This window comes from Balaenoptera musculus, chromosome 1 (assembly GCF_009873245.2).
Source record: "Balaenoptera musculus isolate JJ_BM4_2016_0621 chromosome 1, mBalMus1.pri.v3, whole genome shotgun sequence".
NCBI classification, from domain to species: domain Eukaryota; kingdom Metazoa; phylum Chordata; class Mammalia; order Artiodactyla; family Balaenopteridae; genus Balaenoptera; species Balaenoptera musculus.
The window spans coordinates 184,376,258-184,401,437 of record NC_045785.1 but is presented as its reverse complement, the minus strand read 5'-3'; the positions used below and the strand labels follow the sequence as shown (position 1 = coordinate 184,401,437).

The window sequence follows — 25,180 nt, the reverse complement described above, 5'->3', positions numbered from 1 at the left end:
TATCCTGAATGTGTGTCTGGGAGCAAACTGGCCAGAGAGCTATACAGTAAGAACGTGAAAATATTTGGAATTGTTGTCCTTTATTTTGCCAACTCACCAGCATCACTCAGGACACTGAATGATGGACGTGGGGGTCAAATAGCCTTAGAGACAATTTGGTGACTGTCACGCTTCCGGGATTCTAGGTTTTCAGGAGTCTTAAACACAGTGTGGGGATAAGATAATTACCCTTCTGTTAATGTTTCTTGCAGCTTGCGCTTTCTGTGACTTACTTACATGGCTGTGGTATAACTTTCGTTTGTTCAACAAATAGTGACTGAACACCTGCTATGTGCCAAGTGTTTTAGAATATAATGGTGAGAAAATCAGGCATGGGATTAACCAGATAATCGTACAGATTTACATGGATTTTCACAATCCTTTCTGTCTCTAGCTTCATTTCACGGCAAGTACTAAGGTGCAAGCTCGAATCCCTGCTCGTGACTTTACAGTACACTTGGGCTTGTGCTTATCATTCTGTTTAGATGACGGAGAAAACAGATTTGGGCAGAAATCGGCTTAAGTGGAATGAGGTGCCGAGTGAGAGCAGATGTCGGGGCCGCCTAGGCAGAGAGACTGTCATGTCCCGCTCGTATCCCAGGCTGGTAGTCCTGTACCAGGCTGGGCACCGTGCACGCAGAGTGCATCCAGTGAGCAAGCAATTTCCCTTCATCCGCTGCGGAACCGCCCTGCGCTCGGCAGTGGCCCACCTTAGAGCACGAGTGGTAGCGACAGACGACAGTGTCAACCGAAAATGTAAATTTCCTCTGTGTCCCCCCCCCCACCATTTCATAAATTTCCAACTTCTACATAATTCTTGAACCCATTTCTCAAAATCAGCTACTGTTCTCTTGTTAAAGCCCAGGAATTAATTTTGTTCCAGGCTTGTCTCCTATACTTGGGCACATTTAAGTCAGATTTGGGGTTTCTATATGCCATTAGTATATCAGCCAGGATGCTTTCAGCTGTGAGATCCAGCTGGCTGGTGATAATACCCAGGAAGTTCTCTGCCCTGTTTACCGGGAGTTGGGGCCAGGGCGGGCGTCTGGGTTGGTGGTTCAGAGGCTGTCTCGCAGCTGCCATCCGTCCTCACCGTCCCCTCCCTCAGCTTCTTCCCCTCCTGGAGTGACCACCCGCGGCCCTCAGGGTCGTGTGTTTCTTGTTCACATCCAGCGGCGGTGGAAAAACCAGCCACTGTGGCAGGGAGACACCAAGTGCTGATGGTGCTGATGGGGGTACAGGCCAGGTGTGAAGTGGGATGGCCTTAGGGGTCGTTGTGGGAAAGGACAAGCCCCCTCCACAGCTGGCCACCACCAGGTCTCTCACCTGCACTGCCGTCACGGCCGGTACCTTGTCCCCTGGCCTCCAGCCTGGACCCTCTGCGGTCCATGCTCCTCACAGCAGCAAGAACATCTTCAGATGATGAAAAAGCCAGATTGCACCTCCTCCTGAAACCCTCCAGTGCCTTCCCTGAGCCTCCCCTCCCCGCACACCCTCCGCTCTGTACACCGCGCTGAGCCGCACTGGCCCCCTCCAATCTCAGCACGCCAGCCCCTCTGGCCTGTGCCGTCCCCCTGACTCTACCTGGACCGTGATGGTCTCAGCCCATGTAGCTGCCCTGGGACGCCCTTGTCCGGCCCCTCTGGAGGAGCCGTGCCCATTACCTGGTGTACCTCATGGCCCTGTACCCGTCTGCCAGTGTGTCCACCCCAAGTGCTGGGACACAGTGGCCACAAGGGCCTTTGCACTAATTGCAAGAAATACCAAAGCCAGGAGTCATTAGAGGCCATCCCTCCATCTCTGGGTTGACAAGTACAGGGGCCTTGGGCAGAGAACAGGAGTGAGAGAAGAGGGAGGTGAGGAAACCCAGCCCCGCCCCCAGCCCAGGGAAGGATGGAAAAGCATCAAAAGCATGAACACGGGTCCAGGAGACCCTGGCCCGGCCCAGGCAGTGCTGCTCGCCAACTGTGCGCCCCCAGAGCCCTGCTCAACCTCTCCACGCTTTGGGTTTGTCCTGTAGAAGGGGGGACAGTTGTGGGGGCGGACCGGGGTGCTGCACCCAGAGCGCCCAGCACGGGGCCGACCCCGCGAGCTTAGCGGGCTGGGGGCAGGGACAACGGTCCAGCCACACACGGCCCCAAAGCGCTGCTTGCCAGGACAAGCAAGCTGCGCCGTTCCCCCGAGTCGGAGAGGAGATGACGTCGTGACTGATCCCAGAGACCCTGCGGATTCCAAGTATCCTCTCCTGCTGCCCCTGCGGCTCCCCAAAATCTAAGTAGGAACAGACCTTAGCACCCACCTTGCGGGCTGAGGCTGGAGACTAGCTCTTTACCCTTCGGCTGCGGCGGGAATTCGGCACAGACAAATAAAGCTCCTTTCCCAGCCAAGTTATTTTTCCATCAGCAAGCAGCTCCCTGAGGTTGCCCTGTTTAGGTTGGGGCAGCCTGGGGGAGGGAAGGATGGGGGGCGGGGGGGCCGGGGGGGGCGCCCCCGGGCTGACTGGCCGCTGGGAGGCTTGGATCCCACACAGGGAGCCCGGGCGGCTGTGAGAGGCGGGGTGGTGGGCGCAGGTCTCTGTGCCCAGAAGCTACGCCTGCACTTTCTCCTTCTGCCCAGTCAGCATGGCTCCTGCCGGGGCCCCCGAGCGCCCATCCGCCCCAGCTCTCAGCCTCCATCAGGTGACAGGTCCCCTCGGTTTCTCCCCCTCGTGCGCTTGCCTCTCCCCGACCCCACCTCCCACTGGGCCGGACCTCCATCCTCCCACCCATCGCTGCCTCCCTTTGAGCAGGACCTTGCAGCTCGGCTTTGGAGAAAGGCCTGCTGAGCCGCTTTCCCCCAGACCCCCCATCAGAGGCGGCTGCCCTGGGGGTGAGGTTGAGTCTCCGGGTTCTCCCCAGACCCGGAGGTGTGTTTGAGGGACCACCTGGACACATCCTCTCTGGGGAGCCCCCAGCTTCCCCCTGCTGACAGCTCACCAGCCACCTTGGCCCGTGCCAGGGGATGCTCCTCTCTCGTGGCCCGGGGCCCCCGGCACCGTCACCCATGGACCCCTGCGAACCCACAGCCTTCCTGCCAGGCTGGGAGCCCAGGTTGCCAGCCTTCTCGGGAGCAGCTCCTCTGGGGACCCTTCCTCTTCCTTGTCAAGTGTGCTCAAGGCTGAGCCGGAAGACAGCTCAGAGCCCCAGTTTCTCCTCGGTTTTTGGATTAAGTAATAACATCTAACATCTCTCAAGTACTTACTAGGTGCCCGGAACTAAGCTAAGCTCTTTACGTGAAAAATCTCCTTTAATCTTTTCAATAACCTTCAGAGCTTAGGTACCGTTGTCATTTCCATGTTACTGATAATAAGACAGAGAAGTCAAGTAAAACCTCAGGACAGCGGGTTGTCAATGGAAGGTCTGGGAGCTGAACCCAGGCTGGACCAACTCCACGACCCCATGTACCTACTACACAGACAATGTTCTGGCTTTTGTGCATCTGCCCCTCGGCCCCGGGCAGCTGTGGGGTGGTGCCTCCTCCACCCGATGAGGAGGGGGCGTGGATGCTCCCGAAGGCGTGTCCCTGTGCTGCCGCCTGACGGTCCTGTGATTCTGAAGCCACCTGTGAGCTCCCAGGGGAGAGCCTGCAGGGGTCAGGTTCAGGGAGGAAGCCAGGAGGCTGGTCTCCTGCCCCTCTGTCCTCCCCTGCCATCCTCCCCCTCCTCCACCCCTCCCCCTCTGCCCTGCGGACCCCCTCCCAGCACCACTCTCCCCACCTGACAGCCCACCCCGCCCACCCTCCTTGCCCATCCAAACCCCATTCACGGCTGCCCTCTTCCCCCAGGGGTTGCTAAGAGGTGAGTAGGTTTACTCCGGGCTTTGGGCGGGGGGGTGTTGAGAGAGGGGTCTTCTCTAGCCGAGCGACAGATCTCACACTCGCACCCGAGCAAAGGAATCATCGCTTCACAAACCGAGGGGTCCAGTCATGCTTTCCCCAGGTCGCTGGGAGCCCCGGAGATGGGAGCCCGTCCTCGGACCCATCGCGGTGGCAGAGAGAGAATAAGCCGAGAAGCCGGGGTCACGGCCACCACTGGACCCGGAGCCGAGTCCCCCGGCAAGCCGCATGCATTAGGGGGCGGTGGGGGCAGTTGCTGAAGTAGAATCGATGTTCCCAGAAGGAGGAAAGCGGCCACTGGGCCAGAGCAACAGGCACCCCAGGCACAGGCCCACCCCAAGGAGAAAGAAGCCACAGGGCGGAACTTCAGCCACCTTGGTCCCTCGGAGGGCTACTCCCTAGACAGAGGGGGCGGGCACGCGGCGGCCCTTGGGTCTCACCGCTGAGGCCTCTGCGGCTCTGCCTCCTTCTGACGAGGCTGTGACAACAGACCCGAGGCTGAGTGTCCGGGTGGCCCTTTTCGGGGACGGGATGGCTTAGCTCCCATCCCCCTGCCAGACGGCCCCTTGAGAGTAGGGTCTGCTTACATGTACTCGTTTCTTTTGATTTATTTATTGTTTTATATATGAGATACTTTACTGGGCACCTTTTTAAAAAAAAATCTTTTGGCCGTGCCCAGCGGCATGTGGGATCTTAGTTCCCCAATCAGGGATCGAACCCAGGCCCCTGCAGCAGAAGCTCACTGTCCTAACCACTGGACCTCCAGGGATGTCCCAGCACTTTTTATAAATTATTTTAAAATTCTTTTAACAGTGTTTGAGATTATTATTCCCATTTTATACATGGGGAAGATGATTAACCTGACAAAATTCAGTCAACTAGTAGGTGGTTTAGCTGGGATTAAACTCTAGCAGGACCCCCACAGACCTGTCCACACAACTGCCCTTCAGGGGACCAGGGTAGGGGCCTGGCCTGAGTGGTCAACCCATCAGTTGACCTTTGACCTATGATTTGGCCTGGTGGAGAGAAGGATACCCGGCTAGTCGGATTCTCACTCAACCTCTCAGGACGTTGCCTCGGAAACCCCAAGAGAAAACAAGGCCACCAGCCCAGGAGCTGAAGCGAGGGATGCACAGTGGGGCCTTGAGGGAGAGCAGGGCTCACAGGGAGGCCCCTGGAAGCAGAATTTATGAATAAACACAGACCATTCGTCAAAAGGAGCTACGAGGTGAAGAGAAGATGTCATGACTTGTAAGTAGCCTTTGACCCCACAGGTCCACTTCTGGGAAGGTACCTCACGGGTGTATGACAAGTGCAGTGAAGGACACACGGCCAGTGGCTGCAGTGTCGTGTGTAAGAGCAAAAGATCAAGCAACTCAAATGCCCACGAAGGGGGATGAATAAAGTGTATGCTCCATCCACGTAACAGGAGATCAGCTAGGATTCTTTGAAAATGAGAGCGTTTCTCCACTGATACGGGCTGTATTAGCAGGTGAACAAGCAGAAGCAGAAGTGTGGTACGCTGTGGTACGACGCGTAAGAACATACATGCTTGTTGTTTGTGCAGGAGAAAACTCTGGAAGGATGTAGAAGAAAACAGTGGTGGTGGTGACCAGTGAGGGTCAGGGACGGTGGCAGGGTGCGGGCACGGGGGGACAGTTGAAAAGATACGTGCTCTTCACAACACGTGAGTGTATTATAGATACTTATCCAAAACTAAGGAAAGGAAGGGACACGGAGGAGGTTGCAGACGGGGCAGGGCCGTCGGGGGAGCTCACACTCCCCCATCTCAGCGCAGCCTCACCCCAGCCCAGCCCTCGGGCTTCAGACACGTGAGCCCAGCCCCGCGGCTCTTCCTGGCCTTCGATTTGCTGAGATTCTGCCTCCCTTCCCGCTCTACGCGATTTCCTTTTAAGAAACACCCTTCCTCCCAACCCGAACAGTGTAAGGAGGGCAGCTGAGTGGCCCCCCCTGCGGATGGGCCGGAAGGATGCGGATCGGAGCTCCATCCTGAAGGAGAGTGGGGCTGGGTCCCCGGCGTGCACCGCTGTTCTCCCAGGAGGGAGTCGGGCGACGGCCGGGGCGGCTCATCCAGGGGTCGCAGCTTTTCCTGGAACCCGATCCGTTTCCCCCACCCTGAGAAGGGGCCCACCGGATGGCCTTGGGGACACCATCCCAGCCTGAAGAGAGGGTCGGGGAGAAGATTCCCAGGGCAGAAAGTAGGCCGAGACGGTCAGCCAAGGACAGGAAAGCAAGCGGAGTATTTGGGGTTCGCAGTGTCAGGAAGGGTCGAGGGTGCTCAGAGTCTGAGGATAGAAACCCCATGGCTCGGGCGTTCTCTCTAACCCAGTGCCAGGCGCACAAAGGCGCTTAAATCTGGGTGGGCGGGGTGACCCCGATCGCCCCTCAGCTGTGCCCCGACGCCCCAGAGCCCAGGGGACAGGGCACCCTCCTCTCTCAGAGCAGCCCCCGCCCCGTGCCCACAGACCCACCAGAGAGAAGAGGAGAGGGGCCGGGGGACCCGGGGGCTTCACTGGTGCTTCTTTATCAGAAGGATCCGATCGATATTCACAGCTCGGCGAGCCCGGGGCCCACCCGGGGTGGGCGGGGTGCACCAGCACAGAGGCCAGAATGGGTCAGGGGTTCCATGGCCACGCGCCGTCCTCACCTACTCGGGCCTGCGGGGAACCGTCGTCAGTCCTCCCCACTCCCCATCCCTGGACGGGGAAAGCTGGGAAGGAGGTTCGAAGCTTGAGGTGGAGGGGGCACGGCAAAGGGAAGGCCCAGCCTGAGGCTCCGTAACCGCGGCCTCGCACCCAGCCCTGAGCAGGGGTTTCCTCACGGTGTGGACAGAGCTGCTCAGAATCCTCTGCTGCAGGAGGTCCGGGGAGACGGGTGGGCACTGTGAGTGTTCCACGGCAGGACTGTCAGAGGCCAGGGCGGCGGGAACCAGCATCTGCACCACCACGGCCCCTGGGACGGACTCTTCCCCGTGGGCACCATCTTGGAATATGTCATCAATCCAAAACAAAGGCATCTACATGCATTGAATTATTTGGCTTTTGATGCTGAGTTTAATCGATGATATACCTATCTTCATAATCTTCTACTGATCACAGCGGAGAGAACCAAGGATTGACACACCGACTTGCAGGAAAGCCAGGCGAACACGAAGAAACTTCACTTCACCTCTCGTGTTGGGTGAATGTACAACATCTACGAGGCTTTTGAATAATAAAAACAGTTCCTGGCAAACACCTCTCCTCCAACCAAAAGGTGGAGCCCTGGCCAATGACCAGCTGGTTGGGAATAGAACACAGACAGCGGTGGGGCTGCCCTCGAGCTTGCAGCCCTGAAGCCCCAGCCCCTCCTCGTGGGAGAGGCCAATGCAGGTACGGGTCCCACGACTCCTGGGCTCCAACGCAGGGCCGTCCTCCCCCCGGCCCACCCAGCAACAGCTCCGACTCCGGGGGGATGGTGGTCACACAGGGAGGGGCCTGGACGACCTCCCAGAAGTCGAGGCTCCCAAAATCACACCCCCTTTGCTGTCCGTCCCTGGGGCGTCTCAGAGAACTCCTTTCTGACATAAGAGTCACTACTTCTCAGCACCAAAGTAGAGCGACCTGCTTCCACGAGAGGCTCCTGATCAACTCCGGGAGGTGGAGAGACCGGGGTTCTCACATCACCGGCTGACAAATGAATCCACCACCACTGGCGAGCGCCTGCCGGGGCTGGCCCCGTGCCTGGGCCCTGGGGCTCTTCTGTGGCACCAGGGCAGCACGTCTGGTTTCAGAGCCTGGGAGAGGCCAGGCGACTCAGCTTGACTTAGAGTGAGATTGAAAATGTGCCGGTTCCACCGTGGTCCCCACCTCATCCCTCCACCCCACTGGTGGCTTTGGCGACTCCTGTGAGAATTTCCACTTCGAGGGGAGGTCAGGGAAACAAAGAGACACTGTGCCGCAGGCCATGAAACTATCAACAGAAGGACCTTCCCAGGCCATCCTAGGAGCAAGGCCCTAGGGGGCTGGCTCAGGACCATGACAGCGCTCGGGGAGCGCTGGGTCCTGCTGGGTCCCGGATTCCGACTCCCATCCCGACGTGGCAGATGTCGGGGTGCCCTGGACAGATCTCACCCTCTTCCGAGCCCCGGCTCTCACGCCTCATCCTGTATTTGGGGGCAGGGAGGGTGTGCCCTGGTAAAAAGTAAGGGAGTGAGGCCACGACGGGAAAGGCAGAAGGTCCCAGCCAATCTGGGGCGCCCAGGAGTCCCAGGCCTGGGTGACGCTTCCTGCAACCCAACACGCAACACAAATATCCCCCCAGGCGCTGGCCAGGGGCTCCCTGTGCCCCCTAGAGGGCAGGGCCTGGGGCACAGAGGAAGGGCCAGGCTTGGGGCAGAAGGTGGCAGACGGAGAACCACAGGAACCACAGGAAGGCAGCCGGGAGCCAGGAACCCTCCGTCGCACGAGGGCGGAAGCTTCTCTGGTGGCTGGGAGCCCTTCCACCTGCCCCTGTGCTGGGGTCTGAGGCTGGAGCACAGGGCAGCAGCTCACTCCCCACTCTTTTCAGGGCAGGACAAGAGGGACAAGAAGGTCACATCCGGTTGACAGGCTCCAGCTCCCAGGACCGGGCTTTCAGGACTGGTGGCCTCTTGTGATGTCACCAGGTGGTGCAGAAGGGGGCCCCTGGGAGAGACGAGGGCTGGTCTGTGAGACGCTAGTAGATATTCCACGAAAACCCAACCGGCAGACCAAAACCTATTGTTCAATAGTTTGGGGAACTGGCTTAAAGCAAGTTCAACAGATCGCACTGCCGTGGGATTCTCCTGTCTCTTTACCACACTGACGTGCACCCTGAATCTCTAAGAAAGGGGTACAATGTCCTATTTTCAGGAACTTATTTTCACAGGAGTCTTTTGAGCGGCATGTTCAGGACCAGTGGGGCACAGAGCACATGTGCATCCAGTCCCGGAGCAAGGGGAGATGCCCTGGCGGCCCCTTCTTGGCCTCTGTGAGGTCCCCTGCCCATCGCACCTGATCCTGGGCCGCTCGGGCCCCCACCCCCGTCACTGTCCCCTGCTCCTCTCATTTCCCTTAAGCGGACAAACGTCCAGACCTCTGGTCCTCAGCCTCAGACGCGACAGGGAAGAGGCCAGGGCAGGGCCGAGGGGAAACCAGGCTGAGGACACACAGCGGTGGCCTGGGAGAGCAGGGCCATCTGCCGGGGTTTATTTTACAAGCAGCCTCCTTCACCGAGGGGGCGGGAGGGGAGGGGCGTAGGGGAACGGAGAGGACATTTACAAGTGCGAGGCCGAGGCAGAGCCAGACGCCTGGAAGCCCCCGGCCCCCGCCCGGACTCCCCCCGCTGGCACGGCCCCCTCAGCCCCCCGCGGCTGTCCGCCGTCCACGGCGGGCGGCCGGTTCCCAAAGCGGGTTCCCTCTGGCTCCGCAAAGTGGCTGCCCTCCGGCCGGGAGCCCCCGGGCTGCTGGCAGGGGGCGAGGGTCACGGAGGTGAAGCCGTAGGTCTCCAGCCCGGGGGGCCGGCCCGCCTCGGAGGCCTCCAGGATGAGCTCCACGTCCGAGAAGGCCACCAGGGCCTGGGTGGAGTCACAGGAGCTCGGCTCCAGCTGGCCGGCGGCCGCCAGGGCGAGGGGCCCCGGGACCCCCGGGCAGGGCCGGAGCCGCCGCAGGTCCTCCCGGGAGTGGGGGCTGAAGAGCAGGTAGAGCAGGGGGTTGAGGCAGGCGGGCAGGGGCAGCACCAGGAGAAGCACGGACTTGACGGCCTCGGGGGTGACGGGGAAGAGGCCCAGCGCGGACGCCAGGCTCAGGAAGGCCACGGGGCAGTAGAGGAGCCCGTCGGCGAAGGTGAGACAGGCCACGTGGCGCACGGCGGCGCAGTCCCACACGGCCTCCAGCTCGGCCCTGGGCAGGTCGCAGGAGAGCCTGACGTAGACTGCGGCCGCCGCCAGGAAGCAGATGGCGTTCGGCATCACCAGCGCCGCGGCGAAGCCCAGGGCGGCCGGCCGGCTGTCGGGCGGGGCGTACGGCAGGCAGAGCGGGGAGGCCCCGTACTCACCCACGGAGGCCAGCGGCAGGGCGGCCGCCAGCCCCGCCAGCACCAGGCAGCCCAGGGCCCCCGCGCGCAAGCTGCCCGGGGCCGGCGCCTTCCCTCGGGCCCGCACGCAGGCCACGGCCACGCTGCAGTGCACGGCGGCCAGGGTCAGCAGCAGCACCGAGGCCTCGGAGCCCAGCACGGCCAGGAAGCCCGTGGCCCGGCAGCCCGGGCCCGACTCCCAGCGGGCGCCGTACTCCGCGAACCGGCCGAAGGTCAGCGCGTCCACCGAGGCGAGGAGGCCACAGGAGAGGCCAGTCAGGGTGTTGGCCCCTGCGATGGCCCCCACCACGAACTTGACCGGGGGCAGGGGGCCGGGCCCGGCTGCGGACAGGCTCAGCAGCACCAGCCCGTTGCAGAGCACGGAGAGCAGCACAACGGCCCACACAGCCAGGCGGACGCCCCAGCTCTCGAAGAGGTGCTCGCAGGGCTTGAAGGGGCCTGTGGGAGAGAGGACCGGACTCTAGCCTGGGGCCCCGGGGCTGACACAGCCTCATCCACCTGCAGGGCAGCCCTGCCGGCCACCGGGAGTCTCAGGACTCCTGGTGGGTCTGGGGGAGGAGCAGAGGGGACACAGAAGGAGGGCTTCTTCCACGAGCTGCAGGGGGTGGACACCAGCCCAGGACACAGAGGCACAGACATGTGAGAAACGCACACACGGTGCAGACTAAGGCAGCACGGACCAGCCTTGGGGAAACATCAGGCAGAGCAGCCCTCCCCACGGAGCAGCGTCCAGAAGCAAGGAAGGGGCAGGCTAGCCTGGAGGAGCGGCCAGGGCAGCAGCCCTAGGGACAGGCTGGGGCCAACCCGCAGAGCGGCACCCAGGGCCCCGCCACGAGGAGCCTGGCCAGGTGGGCTCTCCCTGGTTCCTCGGCCACATTTAATGCTCACGACCGGGTCAGTGTTGGGGGCAAAGCCTACTGAGAACATCAGAGGGCAGGCGGCCCCTGGGGTTTTCCCGTCTGGTTCTGCACTGGATGCGGGAGAGCCTGGCGTTGTCCATCTCTCTGTCCAGGCCCTGTCCTCAAACCACCTCGTAACTTTGGACACCTTTGTTTCTTCATCCATCTTGACCTTGGACTCCTGTTCTTCAATGTGCTGCTAAGTGGCTTGGGGATTTGAGAGGATTTGTGACAGCTATTTTTTAAACATTTTTTTTTCTGATTACCAAATAACAGATGTCAATTGTAGAAAAACTGGAAAACGTAACATGGAAAGATTAAAACTGCTTGTGGTCCCGCTCCTCAGAGAAATGCATCATTTTGCTATGTTTTCTATTAGTTTTAAGAAATACATATATACATATAGATTTTTTTAACTACATTGGGACTTTACTGTATATAGTTTCTCATTCTCTCTTTTAAAATTTATTTATTTGGCTGCGTTGGGTCTTCGTTGTGGTGCGCGAGCTTCTCATTGCGGTGGCTTCTCTTGTTGCGGAGCACGGGCTCTAGGTGCGCGGGTTTCGGTAGTTGTGGCACGTGGGCTCAGTAGTTGTGGCACGTGGGCTCTAGAGCGCAGGCTCAGTAGTTGTGGCGCACGGGCTTAGTTGCTCCGCGGCATGTGGGATCTTCCCGGACGAGGGACTGAACCTTTGTCTCCTGCATTGGCAGGTGGATTCTTAACCACTGCACCACCAGGGACGTCCCATAGTTTCTTATTCTCTTTTTTAAGTTAAAGTTTTATCATGCACACTTCCCCATATTGTTATATTACTGAAAAACATGTTTTAGATGTCTGTGCAGTGAATATGGGCGCACCAGAATTTATCTGGCAATTTGTATGAGCTATTGTAAAAGTGAGTGCAAGTTGGATTTTGTCTTTTGGAGCTTCCCCTTTCACGTCATCGCTGCTGATCACCGGTTTTCAGAGGCCGCGTGAACACGCACCTGCCCCTCCAGGTGCGCTGGTGCGCTTGCCGCTGCGGGCACTAGAGGGCGCGCTACAGCCGCGAAGCGCGGGGCGCGTGTGCTGCGGGGCCTGGGCGGGGCTGGGGAGCTGGCGAGAGGGACGCTGTCCACTGCCTTCCACTCGTCCGACGGTTCCCGGCCCGGCTCCCGTGGCCGCTGCTGCCTCCGGGGCGGCCTGGGGCTTCACGCTAAACACAGAGGCTGGGCTGGACCACAGGGGAATTCTCTTTGTTTCTTGACAGCAAGATGGATTCAGGGGAGACTGAAGGAGGCTTCCTCAGCCGTTAAGGAGCGGACAGTGCTGGAAGGAGCCCCCCGGGACACCCGGTGTTTTACGCCCTGGAGAGCTTTACCTACGAGAGACGGCACCCCTCCTGGGATGGAGTGGGGAGGGATGGAGAAGGGGGCCTTGCAGGGTGCTGCCCCTGCTCGAACTCTGCGGGTCTCAGACGAGCCAGCCCCGCACCCCCGCCCTGAGCAGTGGGGTCTCTTCACTGAGAGAAATTTCCTCCTGGCTGCATCACCTCTGGCGATTCGTAAATGCCGCTTTGACTCCCCTCCCTTCCCCCTCTCCCGCTCCCCGCAAGCAGCCACCGGAGGGGGACGACAGCCCCTTCCCCAGGGATGACCAGAAGAGGCTGAACTCACAAAAGAGTTGGGGGCTCCTGAAACGGAGCAGGACCCTACGGTCCTCCCCACCCCCATGTCCTCCGCCTGCCTCTTGTCGGTTTTAACCAAAGAGTAAGTTTAATCAGAGAAGTGAGAAAATGCAGAAGCAAAGGAAATAGTCAAACAGGACTAAGTAATAATAGTCATTGAGCAAAGTCAAGGAGCTTCAGTTCCTCCTCAAGGGCTGTAGATAACATTCTGAGCCATGTCCTTTGAGCTGTTTTATAGATACTGAAACCCGCCCCCGCCAGCTGGAAGAAGTTAACTACATGATGAACAGATTGTAGCCATGACATACGCTGTCACAATTCTGAGAACTGGCCTGAAGAAATGGGAACAAACCGACCCTGGAACTGAAGACTAACTGTACTTAAAACAATCAAGATGACGCTGATGAGACCACCAGTGACCAGTTTCAAGATGCCCGTCAGAGCTGACTGTGCTGTCTCTGCATGTAGCCCCTCCCTCTGCCTGTACATCCCTGAAACGCCCCCGTAAAAGCTCTTGCCCATTGATTTCTGGCGGGGGGAGTCGGCCTTTGGACATGAGTCCACCCTCCCCCTCCCCGGTTGCCAGCCTCCAAAGTAAAGCAAACTTTCCTTTCCACCGACCTTGTCTCCCGAGTATTGGCTTTCAAAAGGCGAGCAGCTGGACCCCACTTTCCGTAACGCTCCTTCCCCAGTCCCTGCCCTCCCCCACCCGAGGCACCCCTCTCACCTGGAACAGGGCTGCACTGGACAGTGGGGTGTGGCCTGGGGTCCTCCATCTCCAGCTGGAGCTCGTCCGGGTCCACATCATCTGAGGGGAGACCAGAAACTGGCTCAGACCCTGGTCTTGGTGTGGGTCAAGCCCCACCTTTCTCCAAAACCCCACCCTTCTGAGATGTTGTCCCGATTCACCTGCTGGGCACGGGGCCTCCCAGCGGCCCTGCACAAATGTTTCTACCCTCGGGGGCAAACCTCTGGTCAGCTCCCTATTATCCGCCTGTGGCCCTTTACACCTAAGACCTGCTCTTCCTATTAACTCAGACACCGAGTGCCCCCATGTCCTCCCAGGCAGCTGCGCAGAGTCAGGGGAGGCTGCCCTGCTGGTGGGGGCCCTCCACACGGGCCAGCCCACCGCTCTGACTCCGTGTCCAGCCGGGAGCCCTGCACACTGCAACGGACAGAGCAGCGAGCGGGACGCGCTCGGAGGAGGTGGACCGGGGACGGTGACGACGGCCGAGCCGCTGGGGGTGCTGGACTCGGGAAAGGCAGGGTGAGGGGAGGAACGCCGTCCTCAAAGGGCTGCCGGCCCGCAGGCATCATTACACCCCGACGTGCTGATGGTCCCGGACGGCAGAACAACATCCACACACGGGTCACAGAAGGAGGCAAATCATGATCCAGAGGGAGAAGTTCTGGTTCTTCCTACACAAACAAGCTCCCACCATCAGAGTGTCCAACAAAGAGGTCGCGTGTGCTGAGCGCAGTACCCTGTGCTGGGCGTTGGGCACAGGTGGGGGGCACGTGGGGCGGACGAGACGCGGCCCTGCTCTCGAGGAGCCGTGGCCACGTACGCTGCACCCATGAGGCGGTCACCTGGCGCCAGGGCTGGGGCTCCCCCAGCTCTCATCCTCCAGGCCCCGCGCCTGCTGAGTCCTCATCCCCACCAGCTCACTGACCCTCCGCACAGCTGCAGCAGGCAGGCAGCCCCGGGCATCATCGGACAGGTGAGGGAACGGCTCCTTGAAGCGAAGACCTTGCCTTGCGTCTCACAGCCAGTGAGCGACAGAGCGGAACTCAGACCGAGCCTGGCTGGGCCGCAGAGCCAAGGTGGGGGGACGGGGAGACGGTCGGGGGAGCTCTACAGATGCACGCGGTGTGCGTAACTGGAGACAGAGACTGGAGCAGAAAGACTCCAGTGTGAGAAGGGCGTTTCTCTGCTGCGTTAGCAGATAGACTAGATCATCTTTAACCATCCTTCCAATTCTAAGTCTAGGCTCTGCCATTCTGTTCGTCTGAGAAAATAGGATTAGAAAGGCAAATCCCTTGTTAAAGAAACTCCAAACGTATTTGAATCAAATGGCATTGTTTTCCTTATTCGCTCTTGTGCTGTTTCTTAAACCAGGGCCTGCAGTCTCCAGGGGGGTGGACATCTCAGGGGCCATAAATTCTTTAAGAATATTGAAATGATAAATGATAACTAAACCAGTTTATAGTTTATAAAGACAAAACTCTCTCCTGCAGCGATAATTCATCATTGGGAGATCCCCCTCGAGGCTTGTGGGATCTTAGTTCCCCGACCACGGATTGAACCCGGGCCCCTGGCAGTGAGAGCGCCGAGTCCTAACCACTGGACCGCCAGGGAGTTCCTGGAAAGTTTCTGGAGTTGGGTTGGGGTAGGCGGGGGAAACTGCCTCTCCTGGAAGGTTAGGGAGCCGGGCCATCGGGCTCTTCACCGCGTACAGGCCAGGCCCAGGCAGGCGACCGTTTGTCACACTTGTCCCCGCCTTCAGCGCACGTGTCTGCTTCCTGTGTGGAGCCTTTCTCCCACTTAAAGGGTAAACAGTTCAGTTGGGAGCTTTCCCTGGAGGCAGGGAGGCCCTGTGGAGCTGCCCATGGCCCGGGCGCTGTTGGGTGGGCAGGGGGCCGGGCTGTGCCCACAGCCTAGCATTCCATCCCTCGCCACCTTTCCTGCTCCGCAGAACGGAGCTCAGCAGCGCTTGGAACTCAAAATGCCCGGATGAGAGGCAAGAGCTGGGGCCCGTGGACTCCGTCTGAGGCTGTAAGGTCACGGCCAAAGTGCTAAGGACCGCTCTTCACCGAGGGGGAAGTGGGATACGGCTGTAGCCGCGGCCCTGGCCCCCTCCTAGGCTCAGCAGCTCCTCAGGAAGTGGGGCCCTGCCCTGGTGCCGTTATGGCAATGGCCGCCCACCATCCCGATGCCCTGTGGTTCTCCCAGACTCTGGCCTGGTGGAGTTTCACTTTCAGGAAGGAAGGTTTCCACTCCTCCTTCCATCCCTGCGGAGTGGACGGCAGACACCCAGACCGCCCCGGGGAAGCTGCTGCCCCTGCCGGGCCTCACACTCTCCCGGGAGGGCTCCAGTCCCCTTCGCCCGCCCACGGCGCCTCCTGGGCTCCCAGCTACACTCCTGCGTGTCCAGCCAGAGGCCCCTCCCTGAGCAGCCACCGTGGACGGAGGGCACACGCTTCTGTCTGTGGGATCTTCAACGCTCCCGACAGCCTGTGGGGCGCGAACGCCGCTCCCAGTTTACGGATAAGAAACGGAGGCTCCGCAAGGCCTTGTCCGCGGTGACCCAACCCGTGAGTGGTCTGCTGGAATTAGAAGCTGGGTCCATCTACACCGGCGTGAATGTTCTTACGCGTTTAGATCGGATCTTTCTGTTTAGCTTCTGCACTGACACATTGTGAAGAGGGACTTAGAGGCTGAAGGGAAACCCCAGAGTCGGGGCCCTTTCCCCTCCCTCCCAATTCTGCTCGTGCTCTGCAACAGGGGGCAGGCCACGGAGACCTTCTCTCTGCCCTTCATCAGAGACCCCAGCCTGTAGGTGTTCCCCTCTGGCCTCCCCGAGAGGCCCCCGGGTACCAGGGCCTCTGAAGTCCCTGGTGAGACAGTGGGGCAGACGGCAGGGGCAGCAGTGACCCCCAGCTGCTCCTTTCGGCTCTGAGACACAGCGTGAGAGGACTCTTTTTCCAGAAGCAGGTCTAACTTAATTGACTTCGCCTGACCCCGCCTGGCTCGGGCTGGTTGGAGAACGCTGTCTGCTCTGAGAGCGCCCGCCGCGGGGCTCGCGGGGCGGGGCGGGGGGCGCCGTGGAGGCGCTGCGGCCCACGAGGCCCACCAGGACAGGGCTGTCATGTGAGCCACGGCCTGGGGAGCGCCCTGGGGGCCACGGAGGGCTCGGCAGGCGGGAGGCGTGCCTGCCGTCAAGCCCAGCGCCGCCCTCGTCTCCCGGGCCTGGGGGACAGGCGTGAACAGGGGCAGCCCCTGCCGGCCCCCCTCGGGGTCCTGCGCCTCCTCCCTCACGTCCCCCCCACGGCCCCCCGGGGTCACTCACAGCGGCTCTCGGCTGGGCCGGCAAGGAGGCCCAGGGGCGTTTTGGGAGCGTCCCGGTCGTCAGGGTGAGGGCCGTGGGGCGCGCGTCGGCCCAAGGCCTGGAAGAAGCGGGCGCAGACGCCGTAGGAGCAGCACTGATAGGCGTAGGGCACCTCCAGGGTCCTGGGGGGCGGGGAGACGGCAGCTGAGCCGCGGCCGGGGCCCGGCAGCCCGCCCCCGCCCCCGAGCGCCCCGCTGGCGGCCCCCCAGGCTTCTCCCTGAGGGCTCTGAGCGCCGTCCAGCCCCTCCTCCCTCATCCAGAGGCCCGAGCCAGGCTCCGACGGGCAGCAGCCGGGCCACGCAGCCTGGGAGCTCTGCCCCTCCGGGCGGCCTTCCTCTTCCCCTCGCGAGGACAGCGGGTTCTCCTGGCGCCCTTCACCCTCGCCCTCCGTGAGGCCTGCGCCCCGTGCCTCTGGGCACATCAGAGCTGGGTCGGCGCCCTGCGGGTGAGGCCGGACCCCCACTGCTTTGCAGCAGACAGAGCGTGGGCCACACGGGCCGAAGGAGGCCTGGGGTCCTCGGCACCAGCCAGGGCTGAGCGGCTGTTTTCTACTCATCAGCACCCTGGGCTCGGCCCTGAGTCCAGGCGTGGAAGCTGCCCAAGCAGGCAGGGGGCCTTCCCACCATCTTACTTCTGTCCTCGCCGGGGTCCCCCAGGGCTGGGATTGGGAGAGGGAAATGCTACACGGGGATGAGGAGGAAGGGGCCCTCCCCACTCAGGCTTGCTTTTCTCGGGGTGAGGCCCTGGGCTTTCTCCTGTCCCTCCCGGCCCGGCCACTGCCCTGAGGCAGACCTCTGTAGGTGTGGGGACGGGAAGCCTCACCTCAGTTTGGGGAAGCTGTCCTTGGGGAAGGCCTGGGACAGAGCCCAGTTCCCTTTGAGCTTCAGATGCACCAGGCCCCCAAGCCCGGCCAGGGGCAGTGTGGTCAGCTGGTTGTCCGTCAGGTCCCTAGGACAGCGGATGGTCAGGGTCACTGGCAGTCGGGGGGTGGCTGGAGGCAGACTGTGCTGAAGGCGTGGCCAGTGTGCCCGGGATGGGAGCCAGAGGAGAGGAGGGAAGGAAGGCTCGGCAGGAAGGAGCACGGATGCCGGGTAGAGGCGGCAGGGCTGCCAGGGCTCCGTCGTCCCCCGCTCGTGGGACCGCGGGGGCCGACCACACGGGGCTGTTGGAGGTGACGCCACGCCGTCCCAGCTCCTGGGTAACACAGCCGCTCAGCCACAGCTGCCGGGCCCCGTCTGAGTCCCACCGGAGGCCCTGTCCGCCCCACCAGGGCATCCGCCTGCTGTGCCGGCCCCCAGCCCCCTGCTCTTCTGAGGACGCGGAGGCCAGAGCTGGGACTGAACAGCGCGGCCGTCTGGCCACACGCAGGGGTTCGGTCACCCGTTCTGTTTCAGGGCTAGCTTAGCAGCCAGAGGTGAAGATGTGCATGGCCCCCCTGGAGAAATATCAGAAGAAGCCAGGCCTCCAAACCAGACAGCGCGGCCACAGGCCGGCGGCGTGGAAACGGCCCGGGCTGGACGTCAGGGAACCGGGCCCCGTCGCCAGCTCCCCGTGAAGCCAAGGCGTGTCGCAGGTCTGCCCGAGCCTCAGTGGCCTCATCTTTCAAAGGGATAAAAATACCCATCCGACCGATGTGGCGGGAGCAGAGCGAACGGGCGGGAAGCAGAGGTGAGAGTGTGGCCTGGAGCCCAGAGAGCAGGGCTGTGAGCGCCGGGGTCCCGGCCCCTTGATTGAGCACCCATCCCCCGCAGGCCAGGGAGCACCTAAGAGGGGAGGGGCAGGGCTGCGCGGTCTCCGGTAGACGCGCCTTCGGGACGCAGCGGAGAACGTGCTCCACGGTGCGCGGCGGCCCCCCAGGCCCCTCCCGGCGCTGACGCCGGGCCTGCAGCGGCCCCACACGCTCCCTGTCCACATCCGGTGACTTAGGGACCTGGCTGCCCAGGGCTGAGGCTGTGCGCGGCGCTGCAGAGCTCGCAGGGGTGGCTCCTGCTCATCAAGCCCCACGTCTGTCCAGGGGGCTGGGAATGCCGGCTAGGCTGGAGCCACGTCCCCAGCATGTGTGGCCGACACCCACGCGTGTCCCACCCCAGGCCGGGCCCTCCTGCCCCCGCTGGGCCGCCCACAGGCCCACGGTGCTCCAGCACCCAGGAGGAGAGGGCAGTGGACACTCACAGCTTGACCAGGGAGCGCAGGGTCACGAAGGCCTCGGGGTGGATGGACCGGATGGCGTTCCAGCTCAGGTCCCTATGGGCAGAAGATGTAACAGGAGGGGACAGTGACACATGGAGGGCCCGTCGTTCTTACCCTGGGTCACCGACACCTGTGCCATGGTGTGGGCATGCAGGGAGGCTGCCCCCCCAGGTGCTGGGTGTCCTCACGGGGTGCAGGCGTGCAGGGAGGGCCCTCCCCAGGTGCTGGGGGTCCTCACGGGGTGCAGGCGTGCAAGGAGGGCCCCCCGGGTGCTGGGGTTCCTCACGGGGTGCAGGCGTGCAGGGAAGGCCCCCTGGGTGCTGGGGGTCCCCACGGGGTACAGACGTGCAGGGAGGGCCCCCCGGGTGCTGGGGGTGCTCATGGGGTACAGGTGTGCAGGGAGGGCCCCCCGGGTGCTGGGGGTCCTCACGGGGCACAGGCGTGCAGGGAAGGACCCCCCAGGTGCTGGAGGTCCCCACGGGGTGCAGGTGTGCAGGGAGGGCCCTCCCCGGGCGCTGGGGGTCCTCACGGGGTGCAGGAGTGTAGGGAGGGCCCCCCGGGTGCTGGGGTTCCTCACGGGGCGCAGGCGTGCAGGGAGGGCCCTCCCCGGGTGCTGGGGTTCCTCACGGGGTGCAGGCGTGCAGGGAGGGCCCTCCCCGGGTGCTGGGGGTCCTCACAGGGCGCAGGCGTGCAGGGAGGGCCCTCCCCGGGTCCTGGGGGTCCTCACGGGGCGCAGGCGTGCAGGGAGGGTCCCCCCACCCTGGGTACTCACAGGGCCTGCAGGGAGGTCAGCTGGCGGAAGGTGTCAGCTCTGATTTCCCAGATGCGGTTGTGCTGGAGGCCACTAGAGCAGCGAGAGAGGCTGGATGAGCCCAGAGGCCCAGACACTGCCCCCACCCCGACCCCACCCACTGGGAGGAAGAAAGGACCCAGCCTGCAGAATCACCAGAATTACAGGGAGCATGGGGGATGTGGTTGCCTTGGGTAAGTGGGTCAGGAGACAAAGCTACAAAGCTGTCCCTGTGGCCCCAAAGGGAGTGAGCTTCCAGGGTTCCCACCGGGCCTGGCTCCCAGCCCAGCTGGCCTCACTCCTCGGGCCCTCCAGACCCTAGTCCAGCAGCAGAATGCTGCCCAGCCCCTGGCGGCCCCAGACGGGCCCAAGCTGGGAGGCAGAGCTCAGCGGACTGGCTTCTGAGTGGGAGGCGGACCCTGGGCCTCGGCAAAGGTACAGACCCTCCTTCCTTCAGTGTCAAGGCACCAGGACGGCCCTCACGCCCCCAGCCCTGCCTGGCCCCAGGGCGCAGGCATGGAGAGCCGGAGGCTCTGTCACTTGGGGAAACAGGAGCTGGGTGAAGGGAGCTCGGAGAACCTGTGAAGTGTTTCGGTCCCCGTGGAACCTGCAGCCCAGGTTTCCCTCCCAGACACGAGTGTGCACATGCGTGTGTGCTTACGGAAACCGAGAGCCTGGGGCACTTCCAGTCCCCCACGGCCACCCCATGTCCAGCCCACCCGCCCCTCCGCTGGCCCTAATCACTGTCACATTTCCTGCTGCCTTGACACCCAAGGAGCCGCCTCGAGACTGCTTTTGGGCACCATCTCCTGGGCTGTCACTACGAGTCATGGCCTGTCCCGGCCTCTGCCGAGCTCCCAGCCCTGACCTCAGGGTCAGCAAGCCCAGGGAGGGGAAGGTCAGAGTGCTTGCTGACCCCACACTCAGGCCCAATGCCCCAGACTCACATTTCCTCCAGCTTCTGACACCCGTGCAGGCTGGGCAGCCCCTCGATCTGGTTGTGAGACAGCTCCCTGGGGAGAGGGGGGCGGGCCGGTTAGGGGAGCTGGGCCTCAGGGACACGGCTATGGACCTCGTCACCCCGGGCACTTCCCTCCAGCCCCCCGCTGGGCCCCTCCTCTCTGCAGGGCCCGGGTGGGGCTTCCTCATCCATATGAAGGCCCAGGGGACCCTGGGAGGACCCCGGGGGTCAGGGAGCAGGAGGTGAGAGGGGCACGACAGGGCTACACGGGGACGAGCCAGCTGACCCAGGCTACCCAGGCGGTACCACTGTCACAGTACGGAGCCGACGCCCCTAGGGATCCCCCGGCCCAACCCCTCATCCGACTGAGGCACACAAAGGGGACAGGACCTGCCCACGGACACACAGCCTGTCGGTGGCAGGCTGGACACCCGTCCAGGGCTGGCCGTGCACATCTTGAGCCAGGGGCTGTGGTCCATGGTGAGCACCTCAGACCCGAGTGAGACTCAGGGGACAGGAAACTCCCTGCTCCCCATGGGACACTTAAGCTCCTCCATGGTCCCTGTGCAGACTCGGGTAACCTATTAGAGCCACTCTGGGGGGACCTATGACGTGCCGAGCGCTTCCAACCCTCCTAAATGCACCCACGTTTTGCAGATGAGAAACCCGAGCTCAGAGACACAAAGGGGGAGGCGGGGTTCACCGGCGGGAAGTGGCAGAGCTCGGCCTCAGCCCCGGGTCTGACTTCGAAGACCGAGGCTTTTCCCCAAACGGGAGAGGGCAGCCCACTCCCCCTCAGGCAGGTCCCAGCCCAGGCTGCCTCTCTCCAGGAAGAGAGTGACCAGGGGACGGAGGCCAGAGGGGCCTTGCCAGGCGGGAGGGCGCGGGAGGCACTCACAGGACACGGAGCCTGGGCAGCTGCTGGCACATCCCCGGGGGGAGCCGCCGGAGGCCCACACGGGTCAGGGTCCTGCGGGGAGAACGGAGCGGGGCTGGCACCGACCCGGGCCCTGCCGTCCCCAGCCCCCTCCCCCCACCTCCCCTCTGGCCTGACGCTGACGAGGGAGCACAGAGCTGACAAAAGAGAAGTGGGGGGGGGCTTCCCTGGTGGCGCAATGGTTGAGAATCTGCCTGCCAATGCAGGGGACACGGGTTCGAGCCCTGGTCTGGGAAGATCCCACATGCCATGGAGCAACTAGGCCCGTGAGCCACAACTACTGAGCCTGCGCGTCTAGAGCCTGTGCTCCGCAACAAGAGAGGCCGCGACAGTGAGAGGCCCGCATACCGCGATGAAGAGTGGCCCCCGCTCACCGCAACTAGAGAAAGCCCTTGCATGGAAACAAAGACCCAACACAGCCATAAATAAATAAATTAATTTAAAAAAAAAAAAAGAGAGAAGTGGGGGGCACGGGGCGGGGGGCTGTGGGGAGAGAGAGGAGGAGGTGGGTTGGGGTGGACAGAGGGGCACGGCCGGGCACCGCCTGGCAGGCGGTCCTGCAGCCAGACCCTCCCGCCCTCCCCTTCGTGTCCCCCGTCTCCTGGTGTCACCAGCAACACAGGGGCCGGACCCTTTTCTGCTCCTCGTAGGGGAGGGGGGGCCACGCGCAGGCCGTGGATGGAAACTCCAGCGCCAGTGGGGCCCTGGGAACCAAGCCCAGAGCCCGTGCCCCGTGCCTGGGGCAGGGAGGACGCCGGGGCACCCGGGGCACCCGGGGCGGGGGCAGTGGGCTGCAAGCAGGTTGCAGAGCGGCCGGGCCTGGGACAGGGTGCTCCGGGGAGGACGTGAGGCCAAGGTCATCCTCGGGGGACCACTACTTCCCTCGTGGAAAATTTTCCAGCTCTGGGTGTTCGCGTGACTCTTCTGCTCACTCTCTTACAGCGAATCGAGGGCCTGCTATGCTCTGACCCCTCCCCCCCAGGACACAGTGGAAACCAGGAGGCGCAGGAGGTGGGTGTCACAGCCCTCCGGCCGCTCCCGGGTCCTCCGTGCACCTCGGCTGTGGTTAGGATCTCTGAGAAACCCCAGGCTGGGAAAGCGGGGAAGAGCAGCCCCTCCCCTGAACCACCTGCCAGCCCGGTGGGAGCGGCCATGGGCCCTGGGGCCGAGCCGGGCAGCCTCTGGGCCCGGCTAGAAGCCACAGCAGAAGGCCAGACAACGGGGACCAGACTCGGGGGGCTCTGGGGGGCGACGGGGGATTGGGGGGCCAGCGTCCACTCACAGGATCTCCAGACTGGTGGTGCCTTTGAGATCTGGGAACCCCTGGATGTCCGTGGCACCATTCAGAGATCTGAAGATAGAGCACCAGGTGCTGAAGGGGGGGGTCAGCCCTCAGGGACCCCCCCACAGGGACCCCATCTTCTGGGGACACCATCCTTCCCCGGCCTCCCTCCAGTGACCCCAGCTGCTCAGGCCCTGGTGGAGGCTGGACGCCTAGCAGGGTCCAAGCTGCCATTTCCTAGGTCAGCTCCACCCAGCCTGGCCGGACAGAGCCGGTCACCTGGCCCCCAGCCACCTGGCCACCCAGCCACCCAGGCCCAGTGTGCACGAAACACAGGCAGGGACCGTGGGACTTGCCCCGTTTGAAAGGCAACGGCTTGAGTGCTTCCGGAAAGGTGTTTGTCTGCTGGGGTTGCTCGTTGGAGCCGGGAAGCGGGTCTCCCCTAAGTGTCACCTGCCGGGGTTTCCCCCAATGGCCACCCCACCTCGGGGGACCACGTGGGCCTGCACGCGACAGGAGCCCAGCAGGATGGGTGCCGCCGGACCCTGAGGAGGACCCTGGGCTCGGGCCTGAGCGGGGGAGCCTGGGGTCCAGCGATGAAACATACGGATGGCACCAGCCTCGGGGGTGAGAGTGGGGTGCACAGGAAGGTGGAGCTTGCACCCCCAAAGACTCAGGGGCGTCCCTGTGCTGCTGCGTGTGGAGCGTCACCTGCAGGAGGTTTTCTGAAGACGTTGCACTTGGGATGGGAATTGAAAGAGCGGGAGAGATGAGGATGCCTTTGGGTGTCCAAGAGTCACAGGGTGTGGCTCCGGGGGCCCCGGAGAACCAGAACCTTGTCAGGTTGTTGCTGCTTCAGCTATGTGAGCAGGACCCTGACTTGGCGGGATTGGCGGGCGGGGGGTGGTGCCAGAGGGCAGGGGGAGGCACCAACTCACAGGGTGTGCAGCCTGGGCAGGTACCGGAACGCCGACCTCCCCACGAACTGGATCGGGTTGTCATAGAAGTGTCTGCAGGAAAGACACCGAAGCCCTTCATTCGCCCTCCCGGCTGGACCGAGGCAGGTGTCTGCTCTCCCCCCTCCGTGGAGACCAGCACGCAGGGAGCCCCTCTCCAGTTCTGCCTGCCAACCCTGTCCTCCCCCAACATGCGTCAGGAGCAAGGACTCACATCGTCTGCAGCAGAGGGTTCCCCAGGAAGGCCTTCTCGGGGATGGCCTTGATGTTGTTGTTATGGAAACCCCTGGGGGATGACACGGGCATCAGGAGGATGCGGAGAGCGTGTGGACGGGGACAGGGGACCCCAGGACGCTCTCCGACAGCCAGGCAGGAAGGCCGTGGGCCCAAAGGGACATCAGCTGGGGACCCCGGTTCCACATCTGCCTGTGACTTTCCTTCTTTGCTCAACGACCCGTGGGAAGGAGAGAGGGTGAGCCTGGGCCGGGGGGGGGGGGGGACTGTGAGGGCCACTCGGGAACAGGCTGGGCCCAGACCCCAAGGAGGGCAGAACCCTGGAGGTCCCCAGGAGGGAGCTGAGGGTGCATGGGAGGAGGAAGCGGAAAAACAGGGGCCCCCGGAGGAGAAGTGGTCCCCAGATGGAGCCAGGCTTGGCCTCAAGGCCCTGAACTGAGGAGCCGAGCCCCGGCGGGGCGGGGGGGCGGCGCAGGGGGGACGCCCGTGACCGTGGAGGAGATGGGGGGCGAGGCCCCCACCGGGCGTCCAGGCTCTGGAAGCCGGGAACAGTGCGTCTGGTTATCGGGGAGAACAGTTCAAAGTAAATGTTGGACTGAAAAGCACAATCCACGCTGACCAGCCCCCTCTATCGTCCTTTTTTCACCAGAGACCCCTGGTTTCTCTGTGTCTTCCTGGCCTCTGGGACCCCTCCACCCTCCCCTCATCACTTCCACACTCATTCACGAAATTCACCTCCAGCCAAGGCCCACCCAGCCTGCTATGTTAGTTCAATGTTCCTGCGTGAATTCGCTCGTCACACGTGTCTGATCACCCTCTTCGTGGCCGGTGCTGAGCCCAGCTCCGAGGGATTCAGAAGTTTACGAGACAGAGCCGGTCCTCAAGCTGCTTCTCCCAGTATACGTGGACGGACACACCCCACACGTGTGCCTTCCTGCTCCTGCTGCCCCAGGGCTCTGCTCTCTCCCCCAGCTTACATTTCCTGCCCCCAGGCCTTTGCACACCCTGCTCCCTCCACGCCCTACAGACCGAGTGAAACTTCTCCCTGTCTTTCCCCACTCCAGGGGAAAGGCAGGCCTTGGTGATTCATTGGCAGTGGAGGGCTTGCAGCCGTTTCTCACGGACCCTC

General features: G+C 62.5%; 1 protein-coding gene across 1 annotated transcript in view; it reads right to left on the bottom strand.

Annotated features, from left to right (window-relative positions):
* Positions 1-7,021: 7,021 nt before the first annotated feature.
* The window catches only part of LGR6 (leucine rich repeat containing G protein-coupled receptor 6), a 98,929-nt gene continuing 80,770 nt past the window's right edge, over positions 7,022-25,180 (bottom strand). Inside the window, exons 8-18 of the mRNA XM_036833445.1 lie at positions 24,032-24,103; positions 23,800-23,871; positions 22,862-22,930; positions 21,541-21,612; positions 20,629-20,694; positions 19,664-19,735; positions 18,874-18,945; positions 17,524-17,649; positions 16,663-16,823; positions 13,320-13,400; positions 7,022-10,464 (exon numbers count right to left, since the gene is read on the bottom strand). Coding sequence (XP_036689340.1) covers positions 9,209-10,464; positions 13,320-13,400; positions 16,663-16,823; positions 17,524-17,649; positions 18,874-18,945; positions 19,664-19,735; positions 20,629-20,694; positions 21,541-21,612; positions 22,862-22,930; positions 23,800-23,871; positions 24,032-24,103 — 2,119 coding nt within the window. The 3' untranslated portion in view covers positions 7,022-9,208. The remainder of the gene's footprint in view (positions 10,465-13,319; positions 13,401-16,662; positions 16,824-17,523; positions 17,650-18,873; positions 18,946-19,663; positions 19,736-20,628; positions 20,695-21,540; positions 21,613-22,861; positions 22,931-23,799; positions 23,872-24,031; positions 24,104-25,180) is intronic.